At 40.1% G+C, this 24,484-nt stretch overlaps 1 protein-coding gene and 1 long non-coding RNA gene across 4 annotated transcripts in view; one reads left to right on the top strand and one right to left on the bottom strand.

Annotated features, from left to right (window-relative positions):
* Positions 1-526: 526 nt before the first annotated feature.
* On the bottom strand, positions 527-2,208 carry LOC117594081. 2 transcript variants are annotated; one of them, XR_004575462.1, is made up of 3 exons: positions 2,069-2,208; positions 1,321-1,352; positions 527-955 (listed from the first exon to the last, which is right to left on the bottom strand). It is a non-coding gene; the product is annotated as an uncharacterized LOC117594081 (long non-coding RNA). The 2 variants fall into 2 exon arrangements; XR_004575461.1 differs by having other exon boundaries at positions 1,207-1,352.
* Positions 2,209-19,736: 17,528 nt separating this feature from the next.
* The window catches only part of tacr3a (tachykinin receptor 3a), a 119,271-nt gene continuing 114,523 nt past the window's right edge, over positions 19,737-24,484 (top strand). For both annotated transcript variants that reach the window (XM_010899680.4, XM_029118465.2), the window contains exon 1: positions 19,737-20,475. In XM_010899680.4, the coding sequence (XP_010897982.2) occupies positions 20,105-20,475 (371 nt within the window). In that variant the 5' untranslated portion in view covers positions 19,737-20,104. The remainder of the gene's footprint in view (positions 20,476-24,484) is intronic.

Consider the following 24,484-nt stretch of genomic DNA (forward strand, 5'->3'; position numbering starts at 1 on the left):
GCCATTGTAACTGACTCAGAGAAACGTTGTACTGGCTCTTTGAAACCGTAAACCCAGACTTTCCAAAAACTCTGAGTCAGCTAACTCTAGGTTTTCACTAAACTTGCTTTTTGAAATACACCCAATTTCTTGAAAAGTGTATTGACATTGTATAGCCTATAAAAGTCAAGATATCCATAGCTTTTGCAGTAGGCCTAGTCTGATGTTTCGCTCCACAACCACCAACACTGTCAAAATGATGTAGAAACCCCAGGCACACAAATGCACATTTGCAATCGTGAACACTCACATGCAAAAATATGTTTTGCCCGCCCGAACGTAACCTGCGATTATTACAGCAGCGGTGGATTTTTAAGATGCAAATTGCAGAAATAAACTGATTTATACATGCACTCTTTATTTAATATCACTGTGGTCAGCAGCATTACACTCCCACCTCCCTGATGGTAAACAGAGTACTCACTGGAGGTGGGGGACGCAACAGCCCACGTCAATACTCACGGGAGTGGTGTGTGTGGTAGTTGCAATAACAAGAATGGACACAAAGACACCAGTTACCCCCATGGGGAATGTTCAGTAAATAATTAGTACGATTTTTACAAATATACATACACAGAGTAACACTACAGGGGTAGAGAAGGGCTGAACAAATGGGGTCAAAATCAAAGAAAGGAAACTAAAAAGCCTACTCTTCCCTGCCCCTTACCAGCCTAGCACTCTCTAACCTACCACATCTCTAATCTACCTGCTACATAAAATCAAGGGTTATACCCGCTCGTTAGGGATAGGACGAATGAACACGATGCTCCGAAACACCGTTCAGTTTTCAGAGCTTTGTTTTCGATGCAGTGTACAACACCACGCGACCGATGATGTTCGAAGATTCAGATGTCACAAAATCTTTGAGTTCCAACCAGGCCCAACAGGTGTCGTTTTTGGAATGGCTGTTTTGAAACTTCGTGCATAAAAGGTTAATAAAATCAATTTTGAGGGTTTGAGATATGCATTCGAATGGAAATTAGAGAAAAGTATTTGAATGAGCAAGTTAGTCAAGATAGTCATAAAAAAGAGCTAGTGATTTGATAGTCACAGGACAGTAATTTCAGAGTCATACAAGATAATTATTTAGTGTTAGTTATTTTGAGAGTCATACAAAAGAGTAGGTCATTTGAGAAGTAGACAAAATAATTAAAGAGCATTGCTTACCTCAGTTCTTGGAACAGGTAATAGGATTGTGTATTAGAGTGCAATGGAGAATGTGTGCATGAGTGTTCATTTCGTCAACAAAAAGAGTGACAAAAATATTTGTTAAATACCTACTTTTCAGAGGTAGTTGATAAGACGATAACTGACTGAATAGAAACAGAAAAAACAAAAAAATACTTAAAAAAAACAAGAATAGATGAAATGATCTTTGTGACAATATTGTTTTTAACTAACATAGTTGGAAAGGGGGATTTTGGAAAGAGAGGTTCCCAGTGGGGTTTTTTTCCAAAATGGACTTCCAGATGTCATCACAAGACGTCTGAAAGTGCATCATCCTAAGATATACGCACAGGCAAAGACTGAAAGATATTTTAATATGATATCACCTGACGTCCGAATGCTTCATTTGACCAAGTTCTTTTCAAACCGGAACACAATACCCCACAGTGCACAAATGACCAAATACCAAATTGACACATTTAATACTGTGTTGCAACCATACTATTCCAGACTGCTGTTGGCATGGTCACAGGTTCGATTATTCCTGTTGCAGGTGATGAACGCAAAATGGCATCCTTTCTCCCTTTTCACCCTTTTCATTATTCATTCATCCTCACCATTACTTTGAATACACCGCTCTGGGTTAAATACAATACTTTTAAATCAAACATGTCGTATTACATTTTGTGCAGCAGATGTCCCTGCTGTACACTGTGTTGGAAAGCTTCGAGCAGTTAAGTGTTTTTTCGAAACAAGCTTCAATGTTTCAGAAAGCCTCAGTTTCCCATCCCTACCACTTGTATCTAACCTAGCATATATAAGTGGTTATTTACGGGCATATGTAAACCCCAGGGTGTCTTACCTGACCCTTCTCCAAATGTTTACACATAAATGAGTAGCATTTATGAGTAGCAAGGAAAGTGCATGGCAGCAGGTAACAGGACATAAATACAGGCAACAACATGAGATCTAGAGTGGCACTGGCCTCTCAAGCAAACACCAAATAACTCTGTTACATCGGATGTGCAGCAAATCACCGGCAGGTGCGGCTGCTTGAGAGGCCTGGTAGCCACGCCCCTCTTGTCACCACAACTGTCAGCACCTAGGAATAAACAACCATTCACCACACGAACAGCCACTCACACACCCACACCACAACATAGTACAAACAATGTGGAACAATGATAACAAATGATCGCACTTTCCTGATATCTAGAGCAAGCAGAAACACATGACCTACCTTTATGGAGTTGAGGAGGCTTTATCCAGCGCAAATCATCATCCTTTGGCGGATTGCTTCCCGACACATCTTTCCTCCTCAAACAACATGATGAATTCCATATAATGTTTTATCTTGAAGGCAGCGCCATGATAACAGCTATCTATCAAATAGTTGCCTAATCTTCTAAACAATTCTAGTCTGAAAAAGATAAAACAGAAAAGTTAAATACTGCATACGTTAGCACAAGAACTTTGCAATTTGTGTACACTTAACATAATTAAAAATAACACATAAAACGTTAAAATAACTGAACAAATCTATTAATTATTGTTCACACATATTAAATGTTTTTTAATACGTGTGGAGTTTAAGCACAACAGCTACTGCATGGTTGCACATGACTCCAAACCCATAATTAGGTTTTGTAATGACACAACAGTGATAGGTATGATCACCCATGACCACAAACCTACATGGAGGAGGTCATACACCTGGTGGTGTGGTGCCAGGACAACAACATCCACATCATTGTCAACATGATTGTGGGTTACCACCAGAAAAAGAGGACCAAGTATGCCCCACCCAGATTGAATAGGCTGAGATAGAGCAGAGTTTAATCCACATCACCATTAAATACTCGCTGCACACACACAGACACACACATTCACCACATAAGTGGCTGCTACTACAGCTGTTGTTCATTACCTTTCTGCTTCTACCCCTACATGTACATAAACTGAATTATAAACCGGGTGCTTCAAATCCAGAATGCAAATTGGCTGATAGCTGTGGAATATAAAAACATTAAATTGTGTTGGTAACCGGCACATAATAAGAGTAAGGCATGTTGGGGTTTTTTACCAATATACTACCAATATATTATATATTACCAATATACCACGGCTAAATGCTGTGTCCAGGGATTCTGTGATGCTTCGTACCTAAGAACAGCTCATATACATAGTACACTGGCCATAAATACTCACTATAAAAAGTGAAGTCCTTGTTATCCAAATAATTTTGCGTTTATTAATAATTATGACTTTTTATATATATATTCCTTGTTTTACAGCAAAGCTTTCTTATAAAAATCCAAGGTTTGGAGTGTGTTTATGAATCCAACCATAGATTTTCAATTACCCCTAAAGATCCTTTTTTCTATTAGTAAAAATGATTGGTAACACTATAGTTTGCCAATGTGAGACCAAATGAGTACATAGTTTTCAGAAATAGACTTGATCGAGACTTGAGGAACAAGTTTCAACAATTTTAATCAAATCCGTAATCATTGGTTTCATTATCATATTTTTCTATCCTCTTTTCAAGTATTTCTGTGGTGTAATCATTTTAATTATAGCTTTTTCACAGCAGTGGGTGAACATACAGCAAACTGCTAGCTCTGATATTTTCTTTTTATTATCCTTTTCTTGCATACCTATTTTGATCAATGTGGAAATCATGCCTTCATAGAGAAGGATAGAGTTAGCATCTGCATGGAGTCAGGGCACGGGCAGCTCCACCAAGACCACATTTAATTTTGGACTTTTCCATCTAATTTTTATCTTAGTTCTAGAAGTTAGAGAACAAAACTCATGGATGCATGCTGCCACTGTTGTTTATAACAGGTATAAAGATTTTTTTTTATTTATGTTGATGAGTATAGTTTATTGTTAGATGATCAAGGTGGAATCATGTAATCCATTTTAACCCATAGGGAGTACCATCCAGTTACTACAAAAAAGTATACTATCGCCCATCTAATACAACCTTTTTCACTTTCCCCTTTTTCATTTCTGGGATTTTCTAGGCGGGATCACAACATTTACCAATCTAGGTAGATCAGTTTTGCCCAACAATTTAAATGTTTAGTTCATTTCATTCTCTTCCCACAGAAAATCACCTCCTCATGTATCATGCTGCAGATTCAGGTGTCATCTATCTTACCGGTGTTTTCACTTTTGGCAAAGGCCCTTAAATAGCAATGTATCTTAATTTAGCTTCACAATAAAAGCTGGAATCAGGCAGAAATTGTGTTATATTATAATTATCTTTGTAGAGAGCTATTGCAAGCATCCAAAAAACATTACGAGGAGCAGGGTGAGCAATGAGCATTACTCTGCAGGCTGTTTTTTTGGGGGGGGGGGGGGGGGGGGGGGGTTGAGTAGATCAGCCATGAGCGAGCAGACATTATCAATCTGTAAACCAACCATATTAGTAAGATTTCTGTGCGGGGACCAGCAACACCCCTACACACGTGCCACCTATTGGGATGTCATCCGGGGAGGTATATAAGGACTCCCAGGGAGCAGCTCGGGGAGAGTCCAGCTGGAGAAATAAGGAACCAAACAAAGCAGCACGTAGAAGGGGATGGAGGAGGAAGTTGGCCAGGAGATGGAGGGTGCTGGGTCCGACAAAATTATGACTGCCAGCACCCATTCCTTCCAAACCACTTCCGCCCCAGAGTCAAAGCTGCCTTTCTATAAAAGGGCTTTGTCCTTTAAGCTGGAGTTCAACCTCACAGTTCCCCTCTCCGTTCTGCTTTTGTTAATAATACACCCTCTAGGGCTGTAAATATTCTCTGTGGCCATTCCCTGTGTATGAAGGTAAAACAGCGACATATGTTTTTTATTTGTAAAAAAGGTTGCACACTTATAATATTTGCAAACCTGGAATTACTTTTGTAATTGGAAAAACGTGTGCATAATTGTAACTAACTTGATATTTGGAATCATGCAACTAATTAATAATACTTGCCAATGTAAAATACTGACACTCAGAGTTTTGTCACTAAAATTTCACCAGAACTGTGACAAAATGATATATATTTGTATATTAGAGTCGGCTGTGTTATGTTTCACAGTGTTTGCAAGTGGAGATACCCATGAGAACTCTGATTGGCACGGCATAGCTTTTCTGACCAATTAACTGAATCCGTCACGTTTTCACCTTTTAAACAATCTGAGTAGATTCTGGAGCACCAGTGTTTAAACTCAGAAGTGATGCTTTGCAGAGGAGGAAAACAGGTCTCGGCATGGTTGGCTTCTCCTACCTGCTCATATCTCAGTTGTTACTATAGCCAATCTTTTATCCAGTTGGTTCAACCTGACAATGCATTTGAAAAGTACGAAAAACAGTTTTGAATTAAACAATATAAACGTTACAGGAATAATAACGGACTAAATTACTACAATGGTAAAATAGTAATTAGCTAGGGATTGATATGTTACCATTTTGCATATGTTTTTTGTACTGAAACTGTACGCTGTTCTCTGCAGTAGAAATGTCTGTGAAGTATCAAAAAGGGATCAGATTAAGTCTTAACCTTTTGCCAAACAGTAATGACAGCCCTAGCAGATTAAACAAATGGGTTGAACAAATGAAAACACATGTTATGATGTGAACCATATTAAACTGGTATGTATACACCCAAACTAGTCTAATACACAACATTAATCATGCAAAGTGAAATTCTATTATTCTCATGGTACATACATATCCATTTCAAAGGCAAAGCGGTAGTAGCCATGTAAGTTCCTTGCTAGTTGCTAGATTTACATTTGAGTAATTTAACTAGTAGACACTTTCTGCATTGATCTAGCTAGGTGGAAAAATTATCTAAAATATTTGTTATCCTATCAAAACATATGTAGGATACGAGAAGCCGACTGTGCTTAGCCATGTTTATCTTCCTCTGCATCACTACGACTTGAAACTGAGGGGCAGGCCCAATACCAGTGTCCACACTCAGCCTCACGGACTTTGAAGCAAGTTCTCGCTAAATCTGTGAGGGCTTAGGGCGGTCTCACTGTCAAATCATCAAGTGTGCAAGAGCTCTATGGCAGACATTTTGAGCCCTTTATGCACCCTTTTCGTAAGTCCGCATTTCTGCAGGCCTGAGGGAATTGCCCACAGTTCATAGTGTTGTGACGTGAAACACGGGGGTTACCAGGGGAAGACCGGATGCGAAAGAAAAATCGAGACAAACTCGCTTTATAAGAGAAGAATGTAATCACCTTATTATACACCTAGTATATTCAACTATTTATTTTAGTTTTTGCTTAACAATGCTGTTTTGACCAAAAATAGTACATTGATTATTGACAAATATAGATTGTCATTGACAATTACCTTTTGTCCACTCTGTAGGGCAAGAGCCTGCAAGACATATAAATCAGGCAGTCGGTCTATTAAGTGCCTTGGCCGTGAAGAAAGTAAAAAAGGTAATATAAAAAGTCCCAAATCCACAATAGTGTGCAACATGTTTCAGCGTTGTCAAGGTAACATAATAAAGTTACAAAGTGCTGTCCCATTACTATTTATAGCATTTACAGCCCTTGCAGCCTCTTGCACTCAATCACTTACCAGGTGACGTCAGTTAGGTCTGTGAGGGTTCAGGGCTTAGGGTTTAGGGGGGACATTGGGATTGAGACGCAAACTTCGAGGCTGAAAAATTAAGTGCCAAAAACTGCAATTCATTGATTGGTCACTTGAGGCTGGCTGCAAAAGGGAGCAATCTCCATAGATCTCTATGGCAAAATGCCCAAATTTACAGCAGAAATATACATATTTACAGCCTGGTTCAAAAATTGTTTTGGTGTATATTGCTTATATTCCCCTTTTTGACAACTGTGGGGGGGGGGTTATAACTCAACAATTAAAATTATATTAAGTCTTATAATTAGGGGGCATGACCTATTGAGTGACAGGTGTGGTGCTGGCGCTGTCACTCGTGTCACTCCTAGCGATTTGTCCTTTCTGGTATTGCCTCATCTAACTGACAAGTAACATTATGATAAAGTGACATCCAAATAAACTATACCATACAGTCTATGCACATAACTAACATTATGTGAAAATCTAATATCTAATCTGCAAGTCTCAAACCTATTTCTTATAGTCTATCGCCTCGACAAAATCTAGAGTTGCAAAGTTACCACTTTTATATATAAAAAGAAAACGCTGAAGCATTTTAAGCTTTGTTATATAGTTTCAGGTTAACTTGCCTCAAGAGTAAGCTGTTAACGTTATGGTGACTGGCTACCAACTGCCGGCTACCAACCACTAGCATTGCAGAGTAATATACTGGTAGCATTTAGTCTAGCTTCTTAGACTTTGCTAACTTGGTAATTGATTGTTTCAGCAACCAGACACCTCAGCGGCACCCACACCTCACCTCTTTGTCCATTTTTGGTTAAGAAGGAGTTAGGTCAAGTGATGCACTGCCAAGATGGCAAACTTCGAAACTAGTCTTCAGACACCTATGCGTGACGTCACGGTTACTAAGTCCATATTTTTGCTGGACCGCATAAGCGGAGCCGGCCAAGAAGAGCAAATGTCTCTTACTGAGTGACTGACTGACTGGCTACCCCTTGTTAAATAGCTTAGTGGTTAGAGAAGCAGACTTGTGAACTATACACTCACCTAAAGGATTATTAGGAACACCTGTTCAATTTCTCATTAATGCAATTATCTAATCAACCAATCACATGGCAGTTGCTTCAATGCATTTAGGGGTGTGGTCCTGGTCAAGACAATCTCCTGAACTCCAAATTGAATGTCAGAATGGGAAAGAAAGGTGATTTAAGCAATTTTGAGCGTGGCATGGTTGTTGGTGCCAGACGGGCAGAAGACCCCACCAGGTACCACTCATCTCCACTACAAATAGGAAAAAGAGGCTACAATTTGCACGAGCTCACCAAATTTGGACAGTTGAAGACTGGAAGAATGTTGCCTGGTCTGTTTAGTCTCGATTTCTGTTGAGACATTCAGATGGTAGAGTCAGAATTTGGCGTAAACAGAATGAGAACATGGATCCATCATGCCTTGTTACCACTGTGCAGGCTGGTGGTGGTGGTGTCATGGTGTGGGGGATGTTTTCTTGGCACACTTTAGGCCCCTTAGTGCCAATTGGGCATCGTTTAAATGCCACAGCCTACCTGAGCATTGTTTCTGACCATGTCCATCCCTTTATGACCACCATGTACCCATCCTCTGATGTCTACTTCCAGCAGAATAATGCACCATGTCACAAAGCTTGAATCATTTCAAATTGGTTTCTTGAACATGACAATGAGTTCACTGTACTGAAATGGCCCCCACAGTCACCAGATCTCAACCCAATAGAGCATCTTTGGGATGTGGTGGAACGGGAGCTTCATGCCCTGGATGTGCATCCCACAAATCTCCATCAACTGCAAGATGCTATCCTATCAATATGGGCCAGCATTTCTAAAGAATGCTTTCAGCACCACGTAGAATTAAGGCAGTTCTGAAGGCGAAAGGGGGTCAAACACAGTATTAGTATGGTGTTCCTAATAATCCTTTAGGTGAGTGTACATTATAGTAATCCTGAATTAAAACAGTTTATGGTTATATTGTGACTGTTTCTGGTGGCTTTTCGAAGTACATATCCGTGCATGCGTTTTGGGTCAGGATAGACAAACACATTTGCTGGCTACAACATATAGTAGTTACGTTATAGTAAGCCTTAACTGAAACTGTATACGGTTATATTGCGACAGTTTCTTGCATGGAATAGTTAATCTTCAGTTTCACTAGCAATTGCTAAATTTTTTCGATTATTCCTAGGAAGTTAGTAGATACTAGTAAGCCAATTACTGGCTAATAAGCTGTTAAAATGGCCAGTGACAAAAGCCATACAGGTTATAGATGCTATGGTGGAGGTAAACTTAATAAGAAACATTAGTCAGTTTAACACAATCCTCAATGGAGTCTAGCAACAGCCAAAACGTGTAATGCCGTGGCGTAGTGGTCAAAGACAGCGCCTCTCATGTGGAAGACCTGGATTTGAATCTATTGAGAGCAACAACATTTATTAATTATTTCTGGTAGATTCCACGATTCTCTTGTCTTTTCACTTGATGAAAAAGTTATTATCACTTTTATTGATAGTTATTGTGTAAACGTCATTCATGAATGAAAGAAAAAAGTATTTTGTTGGCCATGAAAGAAAAAAATATGTTCTTATGCCATTAAATTAAATAGCTTTGGCAGACTCGCTAGCAATTGCTCAATTCTTATGACTATTCCAGTATGTTAGTAAATACCAGTAAAGCTTATTGCTGACTAATACGCTGTTAAAACGGCCAGTGGCAAAAGCCATACATAGACACTATTTGTGGTGGAGGTAAACTTATTAAGAAACGTTAGTCAGTTTGACTGTATCAATGTCATTCACAAATGGCCAATTAGCTGTTAAAATGGCCAGTGTCAAAACAGGATCTTTTCAGGATAGACAGAAGAGGCTATACTGACACCCAGCGCATATATAGCTCTATGGTGTAGTGGTTAACTACATAGCCTTTCACGTGGGCGACCCAGGTTGGAATTTCGAGAGGGCAACACTTTCTATTGCGGGCCGGCTGAACTAGGCTTGCCTGGTTTCTGGTTTTACAGTCTCTGGTTGAAACCGGTTGAAATACTGGCGCTCGGTTGAAACACTGGCACTGTGTGTTCCAGAATCTACTCATATTAGTTAAAAGGTGAAAGCGTGTTGCGTTCACGATGCATTCAGTTCATTGGTCAGAAAAGCTATGACGTGTCATTCAGAGTCCTCATGGGTATCGCCACTTGCAAACGCTGTGAAATGTACTACCGCAGACTGTGATTTACAAATGAAAATCACAGCTCCAGCGATATTTTAGTGACAAAACTCTGAGCATCCCTATTTTAAATTGGCAGGTGTTATTAATGAGTTGCATGGTTCCAAATATCAAGTTAGTTACAATTATGCCACCCACTTTCAAAGCTGGAATTTCATGGCATACTGAGTTATGGTAGTGAGTTTACTTATAGATTATGCACAAATACACAGCTTTTTACACATTCAGCAATTTAGCCATTTTATTTGTTAATTAGCAAAAGTTTCATACTGCATCATAAGTGGGTTGGGTTTAAACAGAAAAACAAATGAAAAGCTAATATTCACCATTCTGCACAACACAACCCTGCAGTCGAAAAGACCCATAAGTTATAAACAAATGTCTACAGGTGAATGTTGGCAAGCTGCATGATTGCTGATCTCTATGTTGCTCAGGGGCCTGAGCACGATGTTTGCCACACTAGTTTTGTGGTTTTGATTGGCAAATGTGGACTGGATGAAAAAATATTGAAATTTATGCATTCACTAATGTATATTGCTCTGCATAAGTGCATCTGCTAAATGATGAATATTAACTATGACTGCACCGTCAGCCAATGGTTGGCTCTTCAGACAGCTGAATGCAACATCAGTTGATCGCTGCTTGTCCTACAGGCAAGGCCGTATCTAGCACTCCATAAATACCCCAAAAATCTCACCATTATAATCAGTTTTAGAGTAGAAGTTGAATACATGATTTATTGAAGAAACATGTTTTATAATGCTTTATAGCCTCTACACTTTGTAGCCCAGAAAAAAGCTTTTTGCTCATTTGAATTCATACAAAAAATTCCCAAGATCAATAAGTTTGTCAAAATAAAGAGATACACCGATGAGCCAAAACATTATGATCACTCACAGATGAAACAAGTAATGTTGATCGTCTCCTAACATCGTCTGCCCACGCAGCCTACCTACCCTGCTGCACTGTCTGCCTTGCCCTGCCTATCCCACCTACCAGCCCAGCCCTTACCCCTCCGTCTTTGCCTCAGTCCCCCCTTTGAGTTATTCGCTTGTGTCTGGCATCGTGTGTTTGGGTGCACTAGTGGTAGCTCCCGTAACAGGTATTCCCTGATGGCAGTGGCCTCTACCAGCAGGATAATGCGCATTGCCATATTGCACACATTGTTCTGGAATGGTTTGAGGAACACGATGAAGAGTTCAAGGTTTTGCCCTGGCCTCCAAAATCCCCAGATCTCAATCCGATTGAGCATCCATTGGATATGCTGGACCAACAAGTTTGATCCACAGCGACTCCACCTCTTCACTTACAGGACTTGAAGGATCTGCTGCTAATGTCTTGGCACCAGATACCACAGGGTACCTTCAGGGGTCTTGTGGACACAGGGTCTCAGGAGGTTAATACAGTATGTGAGATTTGATAAACTTTTTAAACCTAGAAATGTCTCAGAAGGAGCATGTCATTGATATTTTTCCATATCTCTCTTGTGTCTCTTGCTTCCCCAAAGTGTGGGTTAAAATAAGAAAGACAACTCAGGGTCAATCGCTGTACTGACATACATGTATGTATTTCACCAAATATCATTCTGCCCTTGTAATAGTCAACTCTAGTTAGGTATGTGTAGCTTAGATATCAGCCAGGGTCCTAATCACTTTAATATTTGGAATTGAAACGTCACCACATAGGTGATTTCAAAGAAGCCTGATTTGCTACCCAGAAAACCAGCCATCCAAGCCATCTAGCTTAGACTGTACAAAAATACCACAATTGATATCTAGAGATTAATAACATTTAGTTGGCTACACAACAGTCTTGTCAAATGCATAATAATTTTAGTTTCTCTAGATAACTTTCAATACGTCTTCTTAATCGGATGTCTGTGACTATTGCACAATTTCTCCCACACTGCAGCTATGACTCTTCGTCACATCAAGGCAGGAACATCATAAAGACGGATGAAAAAAACAGAAAACAAGCACGGAGCCGCTGCCTTTGCCTAAGTCAAAAAGACCCGTAAATGACTGACTCGTTCAGTTTTATCATTCAAATGAACGACTGGCAGCAGAGTTCTACACATCCGCGGTATGCATTGTTAGTTTTACGTTCCCAAAGAAAAATAGATTAAGACAGTAGAATTATAAAGACATGTTTGTAACAGATAATTGGACTAATGTAGTAGTTGATTTTTGATTGTAATGATAAATACATGAAATCATACACCAAGGCTTTGCCTAAGTCAGTAGAAAGTGTTAACTTCCCATCGCTATAGGTTACTTCTTTGATGGATAGGTGCTGGCAGTGGGGTCGTTAGGCTTGGGCGTCCAGGGCTATAGCACTGGATTTTTTATGATTAGCCCTGGATCTCAAATTGACCAAAAAAACAATTGTCCCTGATCATCTATAATTCCAGTCGCGCATTATGATAATGTTTGCGTATAGGCCGCTAGCATGTGCTTCGATATTTTCTTGTAGCATGTACATTCCGAACACTGTACTTTCTGTCCCCCAGGGACAGAAAATACAGTAGTCTAGCAACGCCTGGGTACTGGGGCCTCTACCTCGTCAAGAAGATCTCTTCAGCTCTGAATGCTTGTTTTTAAACAATTAGAATAATGCATTATGTCCCCAATTAACCAGTCATGCATTGATTTCTGTGTGACTTAAGCAGAGGCATCGATAGGATCACAATACTGTAGCGACCTTGGTAGGGCCGCTACTCACCCCTCCGAATGGGATATCCCTATTTGGAGCAGTGGGTAGTGTGCCCGCCTGGGTTCCAAAAGTCACGGGTTCGAGACACTGCCCTGCCAGACGCTACGTTGGTGTCAGAAGTGGGATTGGCCCGGATGGCCATCGGAGAGGCGTGTCTCTGTGAGGGACTTGGTATAGTGAAGCGTGAGGACACACTCTCCTGTTTGGTGGGGGTAGTGTAGCGACCTTGGTAGGGCCTCTACTCGCCCCTCCAAATGGGATATCCCAATTTGGAGCAGTGGGTAGTGTGCCCACCTGGGGAGCCATAGGTCACGGGATCAAGACACTACCCTGCCAGACGCTACAATACATTTGGATATACACACTAGCGGCCTCATGTCTACATTGTCATCATATAGATCAGGGGCTATTTTTATTTTTTTGTGCCTATTTGAGATCCGGGGCTATAGCCCAGATGCTCAGACCTAACGACGCCACTGGACTTAAGTAACATATTCTATATAGCTACTCGAGGATGTGATTTTGATTGGCTGAAGTCCACCTCATTGGTTGCATATAATGATTTGTCCAACCTAAATTTCACTTCTTCTTCTCCTGTTGATGCCCAAGTATTATTAGAATACATCGGCAGCAATATTATACGCTTCTGATCAGTAATCAATCTCTATGAAATGCAATAGGCTATATTTTAAAATGTTTTCATGGCTTAATTCCATTCCAAACCCCAAACATGGTCTAATCCCATTCCATACGTCTGTAACGTGGCACTTACGATGCACTTTATAAAGAGTGTACATGGTGGCTTGGGAAACAGGCCTAAGTCCGTCGTAACGAAGTCAATCTTAAGGCTATGTGCATCGTTAACCCGTTGCAAGTCCCACGTTATCGGGAAACAGGGCCCTTTGTGCGAACAACAAAATATTTTATGAAACTGTGACCACTGCCTGTCTGCCTGGCTTCAATTCACAACACACTAATTATAATGGCAATTACACAAACAACTTTGCTGGCTAAAACTTATTCTTCCGTTTCGTCATTTCCTTTTTATTTGTTTTTATGCAATTGTATTTTTATATTTTTTTCTTTTTCTTTGTAAAGCACATTGAATTGCTTCTATGTATGAATTGTGCTATACAAAAAAACTTCTGATAATGACTATGTCCAAACCTCGCTTTCAGTAGGAACGAAAGACAAGCGAAGGGATTCCTCTCACCTTACCTCCGTCAAGGACTGTGATTCCCAAAAAATAAACGTGGGGATGTAGAGCCGAACTAAGAGTAGATGACATTTCCAGGGGAATAATCCTTAAAGCCATCAACATGCTAACAGCAAGGTTTCATGAGCAAGAAGAAACTCTTGATATAAATACTCAAATCAAACAGAATACTCTTTTGATACCTAATGCGAATGATGCGATTGAGTTTTAATTTGAATTCATGAGGTCAAATAAATTGTATTAAAAGAAAAGCACATTTTATTTTGAAAAAGCAAAGGTTCACATTGCACTTTTTTTTGACACATTCAAGTCTAACTGACTGTACTATCTGGACTAGTCAAAGGGATGGGAAAATATTGTTTAATCACAGTTGAACCCATTCTGCGGGTGTTGCAATTTTGTTTAATAATTGTCAAAGGGACATTTAGTTTGATGAATATGGTCACTGGATAGCTGGGGTTCTGAATATTGACAGGACTTTTTTTATTTTGATTAATCTTCAATCACATTTATTTATAAAGCCCTTTTTACAACAGCAGTTGTCACAAAGTGCTTTTACAAAAACACTTGGCCTTAAACCCCAAGGAGCAAACAACAGTAGTGTTGAATTTCAGTGGCTAGGAAAAACTCCCTGAGAAGGCCAGAATATAGGAAGAAACCTAGAGAGGACCCAGGCTCAGAGGTGTGACCAGTCATCTTCTGGCTGTGCCGGGTGAGATATTAAGAGTCCAATTAGAATAATTAATAAATGCATGTGGGCTAAATCCAGAGTCCATTTAAATTTAGACCAGGTCAGAAGCATGACCAGATCAACATGGACAGGGACAACACGGGGAGGGAGGAGGTGTCAGCACAGTGGCAGCTGAAATCGTCAGGTATCGTCTCGATCTGCACCACAACCCGGAGGATTTTGGACAGGGACAGCAACGGCCCCCCAAACCAGGTACTCCCCAGGTACTCCCAGTCTCCTCCCGTTTTTGTTACTTCTAGACTAGATTACTGCAATGCTCTTCTTTCAGGCTACCCTGACAAATCAATAAATAAACTTCAATTAGTGCTGCACACGGCTGCTAGAATCCTAACTAGAACAAAACAGTTTGAACACATTACTTCTGTCCTAGCGTCCTTACACTGGCTGCCTGTTAGGTTAGGGCTGATTATAAGGTTTTACTGTTAACCCATAAATCAATACATGGACTTGCTCCTACCTACTTTACTGAAATGATCCAGCCATACATACCTACACGTAACCTACAAACGATTTTAATTGTACCTAGAATTTCTAAACAAACAGCCGGGGGCAGGGCCTTTTCTCACAGAGCTCCACTACTGTGGAATGATCTGCCAACTAAGGTTAGAAATGCAAATTCAGTGAAGACTTTCAAGTGTCTACTAAAAACTTTATGGCTATAACAATAACAACCAAAATGTGATTTTACCTGACAATTTGTAAAATATTATATCAGAATTAAAAGGGCTGTATCTTACAGAGAACATCATTGTTGGAGGAGACTTTTTGTGATGTGCATGCTTTACTGGATATCTGGAGAGTTCAAAACCCACACATCAAGCAATTTTCTTCGCTTTAACCCAATGGTTCCTGTAAATCCAGAATTGATTACTGGCTTATCTCAAATAAATTAGCCAAGTATGTTCATGACAATTCCATTTCATGCCTCTCCTCTCATTGATCATTTGGCGCTTTTCAACTGCATGGTACTGGCTCGACTCAACTCGCCTGGCCTCGACTCTACCCGCTTTGTGAGCTTTTCCACTGCATCGTACCAGCTCGACTCCGCTCGCCTTTTTTGCTTTTCCACTGGCCAAAAGTTGGGATAGTACCTGGTACTAGATACTTTTTCATTTCAGTGCCAGTGCATAGGACCAGACTCGTAATTTAAGCGATCATATTTTCCCAAAAATCCTCTCGGTTTGGACCTACACACTGGTGTTGAAATCAACCCTTTATCCCTGGGAGACCCACAAGACACGCTGTTTTTGTAACCTACAGTCTCTGGGTTTTTCTATAGGCAACTGGCATACATTGCATTGGTCAAAGTAGTTATGTCAGGCCAAAAAGAAGCAGCCTACCAGGCTTTCTAACCATTTTACAGTCTGCAATGTATTAAGACCAAAGTTACTGCTCGCGTGTGATTCGCTACTATCGGTATAAACGCTGCCTTGTATAGCCTACAGTAGGCTACTCTTGAGTCAGTCGGTGTGATATTATAGCTGGCAATTAATAAAGCAATTTATACCTTTTAATCTAGATGGAGGGGTTATGAAGTTTGTTTTAAATGTGCTGGCATTGAAATGTTAGGTGTATATGCTTCAATCTAACAGAACACTGCAGTTAAGTCATCTTTTATACTGCAGGGTGATAATTCTATTAAACTTTTTCCCAGTTTTTCAAACTGGGTCTGTGACCATGTTATCCAGATTTAGTTTATTTTAGATTTTCCACGTTCAAAGCCTACAGATTTTCTATCTGTCAAAATTGCTGGCTAGTTAGTAACATAGTTTTCAAGGTACTGTGTTTGGTCATGTCACGAGGACGCGCGCCACCCCTCCCGACGTGGTGTTCGGTGCACGTCATCGCCCGCCTTCTAGCCACGCTGCTCCTCCTCCCACGGCACTGTCATGTTCTGTTATTGCACGCACCTGGTGTCCATTCCCTCATTAGATCGCAGATATAAGTTCCTGTGTTTCCGGGTGTCTTTGTGTGGTATTGTTCTATGTTTGGTGTTATTAATTGTGAAGCTTTTTGCACGCTTATTTTGCGCCTGTGCGCTCTTGTTTTTGTTACGCGTGCCATTTTTCAAATAAGAAAGAAAGAGAGTGAAACTACCTCCCTGCGTTTGGCTCCCTTATTCACGCACCTCGACAACACCTGTGACAGGTCCCTTGTAAGCTTGGCAACTGTTTCAAGTTTGCTACTGTAGCTAGCTATAGTACTGTAGCTACATGTTTTCAACAAAAGTTATGTAGGTAGTTACAGGTTGACGTTAGCTTTGAGCAAAATGACTGCAGTAGTGATTTCTCTCATAAAATAGCCGGACAGCATTGTTTATCCAAAAAATACTCTATACACAAGACTAATAAACGTTGGATTGTCACTAGTGAACTATTAATGGCATTTTTACTTAATTGAAGCCTTACAGTTATTCTGAAAAAAATCTGGATGTTTGTGAATTAAACTGTCGGAGTCTCGTGTTTCTAGAATATATAAACCTATTTAAAGTCTCCATGGATAGCTCCGGTATGCACATAGTCTGGATGAGTTTCTATAGATATCTACATGATAGTGCATAACTTGCAGTGTTAACAAACAAACATTGAAAATCCATCAAGCATTTAATATAAAAAAAAATCCATGTATTCAAGTAATTTCCCAAAAACCTGGCTCTAGCACCTGCAAGAAAAACTATTATGTCGTATGATGCATGCCCGTTGCCTCACATGAAGTGCATCTCAATCAAAAATGTTGGAGCTGAAAATAGCATTAATTGGTGATTTGGAAATTGCACATATTGCTATTGCAATTTTGATTATAATTCGTGGTGCTATATGTTAAGGTATAATTGTTTTAACAAGTTAGTTTTAGCAAGAGGTAGATGTAAGTGAATTTATAAAATGGAAGTAAACAAAGAATTGTGGAATTGTCCAAATGCTACTAAAAGGTTATTCAAGTGACAGCAGTTAGACATTGCGATGAGTGGTTCAGGAAACTACGAAAAGGAAGTATGACTTTTTGCCAGCCGAGTCTGCGGGACTGCAGCTGGATGCTATTGGGACTTTCTAAAGCTCAGGAAAAAATAAACCAGGTAAGCCTAGTTCAGCCAGCCCTCAATAAAAATTGCTGCCCTCTCAAGATTCAAACCCATGTCACCCACATGAAAGGCTGTGTCGTTAACCACACCACCATAGAGCTGTACATTTGTTGGGTGTCAGTATAGCCTCCTGAACAAATCCTCTTTTGCCACTGGCCATTTTAGTTAATTGGCCTTTCATGAATGACAATGATACAGTTAAACTGACTAACGTTTCTTAATAAGTTTACCTCCACCACAAATAGCGTCTATGTATGGTCTTTGCCACTGGCAGTTTTAACAGCATATTAGCCAACAATAAGCTTTACTGGTATTCACTAACTTACTGGAATAGTCATAAGAGTTGAATAATTGCTAGCAACTCTGCCAAAGCTATTTCATTTCATGGCATAAGAATGTTTTTTTTTCTTTCATGGCAAAACAACATACTATTTTCTTTCATTCATGAATGAAGTTTACACATTAACTATCAATAAAGGTGATGAGAACTAACTTTTTCATTAAGTGAAAAGACGACAGTATCGTGGAATCTACCATAAATAATTAATAAATGTAGTTGCTCTCAATAGAATAGAATAGATTCGAACTCAGGTCTTCCACATGAGAGTCACTGTATTGAAACACTACGCCACAGCATTACATGGTTCAGCTGTCGCTAGACTCCATTGAGGATTGTGTTAAACTGACTAACATTTCTTATTAAGTTTACCTCCACCATAGTGTCTATGAACTGTATGGTTTTTGCCACTGGCCATTTTAGCTTATTAGCTTATTAGCCAGTAATAGCCTTACTAGTATCTACTAACTTCCTAGGAATAATCATAAGATTTGAGCAATTGTTAGCAAAACTGAAAATGAACTTTTCCATGCCAGAAACAGTCGCAATATAACCGTATACAGTTTCAGTTAAGGGTTAATATAAGGTAACTACTGTATGCTGTAGCCAGCAAATGTGTTTGTTTATCCTGACCCAAAACCCAGTCAGTCAGTCAGGCAGTCAGGCAGGCAGGCAGGCAGGCAGGCAGGCAGGCAGGCAGGCGCTCTGCACTGGGTAAAAATTTAAAGACCACTTTTTCTTTCCATTACATAAAAGCTGAAAAGGACCATTAGCATTGGTCTTTTAATTTCTGTTCCTAACTCAAAACCTTCCTTTTCAACTTTTTTGGAAAGGAATGAAAAAGTGGTCTTTAAATTTTTTCCAGAGCTATATGGAAGTGTATGGAAGCTAGGAAGTGTAAAAAAACTCATAAAGGACCTCAGCTTTTCATATTCTCTCATCTGCAAATGTTTGTACTCGTTCCACCTTATTGAGGTATGACCCCAACAAAAAAGATTGTATAAAAGTATACTTTTCCCGCACGTACTGCGTCCGAAACAACACAGTTGACTGTTCTTTTACTGCAGTTTTCTAAGTGCAATCTTGTTGGTAAGGAACTGCTCAAACATCACGCTAAACCTTATAATCGCATCTGCCTTTCTGTGTATGCAAAAAATACGACAGAATGGGAATGTGATAAGAAAATAACATGAACACGTAGATATATGTTGTCGGTTATTTGAATGTATGAAATTAGCCACAAATCGGACACTCCATTTGCGGAATATTATTGAGACAATTTCACAGTCATCGCCAAACTTTTTTGTTTACCGTACAATCAACTGAACTCTGCTCTGAACATCTCAAAAAAGCTACCTCATGCCCCGAGTACCTCTATGGTCTCATGATCAAGTAACCACTGTGGTACCCCTGTATTAAAACGTGGTATTTTTTACCAAGGATTATATATAATGTTCAGTTTTGAAAAAAGCTGAAGTATGTTCCTGAACGCAGATGTTCGATCCAACAACACGCGTATTTGGCCCCGGTCGGGTTTAAAATGAGCAGATATAATCAATCAAACATTCAAGCCTGTTAGTGCTCAGATGCGCACACCCTGTACAGCATTTTCTGGCAACCTCCGCTGTACCATCGTGCTGGTATTCAACAGGAGACAAGTGATGAGTACGGTCGAAAACTTCACTGTACTATTTCGCATCTTGCTTTCTTCACTCAACTTAAGACATGTAATTAAAACACACATTCTAAATGGGATGCGCTTAGGTTAGCCTCCTCCAGTGGAACCGAAGATGACAAGCTGTTTTATTCTAAGTTCAAAGGATTTTTCTGACGAATTGCGCTGAGGAGAGGTGCATTGCGCGGAGCCGCAGAGAGACTGTAGGCCTATGTTTCTCTAAACATTTCAAGGACAGACAAAAAATAAGATTTTTACGGTGGCAAGTGGACATTTAAGTTAGAATGGCAGCAACAGCGCTCAATGGATCGAATATAACTGTGGGTAACTTGAATCAGTTTGTTCAGCCACCGTGGCGTATCGCCCTGTGGTCTGTTGCGTACAGCTTTGTGTTGGCTGTGGCGGTGTTCGGAAACGTTATTGTTATATGGATAATTCTCGCCCACAAGCGAATGCGGACAGTAACCAACTATTTTCTTTTGAACTTGGCGTTTTCAGACGCATCTATGGCTGCCTTCAACACTTTAATTAATTTCATATACGCTTCACACGGAGACTGGTACTTTGGAGAAGCATATTGCAGGTTTCACAACTTTTTCCCTGTCACCTCTGTTTTTGCAAGCATTTATTCGATGACCGCAATTGCCGTTGATAGGTAGGCAACTAAGCTATTTATCAAACTAGCTTAGCTTACGTTTAAATATTGGTTTAATGATTAATTCGCTTTTTTCATAATGAGTATTATTTTAAAGTGTATTAGTCAGGACTTCCGATGATTCTTTACATGCTTTATCCACCAGATTATTGGGTTGAGATTTCACTCATGACTGCATTATTTCCTGTTTTAAGAAAGCACATTATAATGTTAATTCTCTCCAGGTAGTTGGCTGCATCTGTGTGTGTGTGTGTGTGTGTGTGTGTGTGTGTGTGTGTGTGTGTGTATGCCCGCGTGTGTCTAGGGGATGGCAGAATCAGTTGTGCATTCATGAATTTGCGCGTGTGTGCTTGATTCCTGAGTATGTGTGAATTGTGTGGGCATGTGTGTGTGTGTGTTAATGCATGCATACATGGGTGTGCGTACTATTATGCCTTTGTGTGCGTGTGTGGAGTAGATTAGAGTCAGTGGAGGGGTTCAAAGCAGCCCCACAAAAGATAAAAGAAAGTATTAATCAGAAAAATGCAACAGTGAAATTGGCAATGCTTTGCATCATTCACTGAAGTCAGGGAAGGGGAAATATTCTGCTCCATCGTATTAACTTACCTTGGCAGAAAAACCGAGAGAGTGAAATGACTGCCATCAATCACATCATTCAAAAATCACTTGTTACATCAAATATGTTTAAGGTCTGGTGTAGAACTCAGACCTTCTGAATCAAACTCATTGAGACAGTCACAATCAGGTTCTGAAAAGGGTAGTGCCAGGTTGTTCAGTAGCCCGCTTGCATGTGCGGTTGAGCGGGCAGTGTAGTTGTGCGTATGTGCCTAGTCTTACGTCTAGGTAGGGAGTGGCAGTCTGGCTTGTGAATGTCTACTGTGTGTTTAGTGTGTGTGTGTGTGTGTGTGTGTGTGTATGCACATTTATGTGGGCCCACTGCACACCCATTTGATCAGATAGAGTACCCCAATGTATTTTTCCTACAGAAATGCCAGTGGCTATGTCCACTGGGCTAACTTATACTCAAGGATAACCTAACCTACATTTGGAAATTGCCCCAAGAAACAGCTTGGATAGGACTAATTAAAGTCTTTTGACAAATTGGCACACGCCAGCACTATTATTGGTAGTTTTCAGGCACTAATAACTTATTTATGTTGTCTTCAGGGGGTGTCACTTGGAAAGCATACACACATCCATTCCTGAGATGGAGGAGCCTCTCTTAGGGTTGTGTTATACTTCCAATTCACACCACTTTACCATGCTGACAAATACACGTGTTGTGATATATGGCTATATTTACACAGATTGCTCAAATATGTTTCCCCTCTGAAGTAAAAAGAAAAAATCTAAAATACTTTTAGGGGAATACAGTTCAGAAACCTGTTGCCTGTGTTAGCGCAGCTTATGTTCACCATAGCACGAAAAAGCCTGGTGGTGGTTTTGTTCGTCCTTTCTTGCCTGATCTATTTGTCATTGTCATGTTTGGAATGGCATAACAGTGACCATAGTCATAGGAACTGGCTAAAACACAAACAAATCTTGCACGGGGCTAAGGTCATTGATTGATTTATTGACTTATTTATTGGTTGATTGCCGGGAATTTGCATTATTCACTTATTTAATTAAAATGTTCAGCGATGGGCATTGGCACTGAAACAGATTAGTGATAAGTGAATGATGTGGCAGTTGGTTTTCTCTTGTTGACACTACCAGGTTAGCTGAAGATATCCAAATGGTTAAGATAAGACAGAAATACATTTTGACTACATTTGACTTATTTTTGAAAAAAGAAATCCAGATGTAACTTTTTGGCTACAGAAATATGGATGAGACCACAATTTTTGTAATTAAGAAAAAATGAGAATGGACCATGTGTGTTCCCTCACTATTGCATACCAACACCACATGCCTGAAGGGCTGTCAATGCCCCAGTCAGATGTCAAGCCTGGCTTATAAATGCATGCATGCATGCATGCACACATGCAGTAATACCCGAACACACACACACACTTGCATCAAACACACATAAGAATTATACACGTGCCTCCACATGTCCCCGGGGACGGTTTTCTTCCTGTGGTGTCACATAATTCGATTAAATGGAAAATCAAATGGGAGCTTGATTTGATATTGATCAAAACCTCCAATCTAACACTGTCATCATTATCATCAGTGTTGCGATGGGAGAATTAGTAGAATGATAGGAGAAAGATGCATTTCTCTGCCAATACATGTACATTTATTTGGATGAGGGCCGTTATCACTGTGCGAACACAAGTGTGCATGATTGTGTGCGCCAGCTTGCATGAGTGTGCACGTGAGCTGAATATAGATGTGCGTCAATGCTGTGACAACAGAGGACAAAATGAAGTGTGAGGTTCTGGAACCTCCTGCAGCTCTGTGACAACACAAAAGAAACAGCCTTCAGCTCTTCATGACCTTCCCGTGGCAGACCATTTCTATTGTTCCAAGTGTCCCTCAGATTTCAAAGTCCGGAGATAGGGAGGAAAACTAACAGACAAGAAATCCTAGACTTGACCCGTGCTGAAACACCACCTACGTTCCTACTTGTTGCATGGCAGAACAGATGTGCAGAGGAATCCTGGCTGGTACGGCACAGTGTTGCACTGGGGTGGTCATCTGTCATTGTGCCCAATCCCTCTTCCTTGTTGACATAAAACAAAATGTCCTTTTGTGAAAAGTGTATCAAAAAAGACATAATGGCAAGAAAACTCTCCAGACTTTTAGTGGGATGATTGGTGTGACAGATGACAGTCTGTCAGCTAATGTATTTTTAGAGACTTGGATAAGATTTAACAGTGTTCCCAGCTTTTATTCACTCCCATTGCTTCCCATCCAAAGGTTGTTTTTGACACTGTTTTTCTCCCTCACCCTCTTATACTTAAGGCGCTTTCAAATATTGCCTTTATAATCCTGATCCTTGTGTGTTTCTGTCTCTTGATCCATGCTATAATCTGTGTGTAAAATACAAATCAAATTTAGCTGATATTAATCCTTGACATGTGTGGGTAGCAAGACTTAAGATCCAGAATCAGTATTGTAAAGAACCAATGTGGAACATTTTGCTCATTATAAACAAGCGTCTAATGTCTGGTAAACAAACAGCATCCTAGACTTCTCAGAAACACTACAGGAAGCTGAATCAGGTTACCAAACTCAATTATGTGAAAATTCCCTTATCGATAGGTGCATTAGCTGATAATTAAAGTTTCCGGCGAACAACAATGCAAGCAACAGCTCTGAGAATTATTAAAGGTATAGTTCTGGAATTTGAAAATGTCTTTAAATCTGTCTGAAAATGTACTACGTGCGTACATCCACACTACCCTTGTCCACTTTGAACAGAAACAGTGCCCTTCTGTAGCAAGAGAGAACAAATCTTGATATATAGCTCACTATCAACACACTTCAGTTTATCTCTGGATGTAACTGTGTTGCAACATTCATTTCATGTCAGTCTTTTTACATTACCGCCCAAACAGTTTAGCTGGGGAAGTCAATTCAGTTGGTTCATTTCCTAATATGTTTGTTTTCCCATCCCCTTTAGTTGGTTCCTTGTCATTGTTCTTTGTTCAGGACGGGATGTAACCGGCTAATCACCAGGTTAAGGTGAATTTTAGAACCATCTGTCCTGGACCCGATGACAGCTGTCAGAACAACAATAGATGGGCTATAATAAATGTCTGTGGCCAAATGACACTTGGGCAAACTCTTCAGTTCCTTGTCTGTACTCTGTCAGGCGTGCCCATGACCTGGGTTTAGGGTGATGTCTTCCGCTCCCTTTTTGGCTATGATCATAGGACATAAACAGGAAATCTGCATGATTCATCCCAGAGGGATGATATTTTCAGTTTTTAGAGAATTTGACTCAGCTCACTTGTAGTTCCACCACCTTTCCTCTAATCAAATAGGGCAGAGTATCGGAGTAACAATACCACGTGATTGAAGACGTCCAAGGCTTTGCTTTATCACAGAAATGCAGGCT

This window comes from Esox lucius, chromosome 25 (assembly GCF_011004845.1).
Source record: "Esox lucius isolate fEsoLuc1 chromosome 25, fEsoLuc1.pri, whole genome shotgun sequence".
NCBI lineage: Eukaryota > Metazoa > Chordata > Actinopteri > Esociformes > Esocidae > Esox > Esox lucius.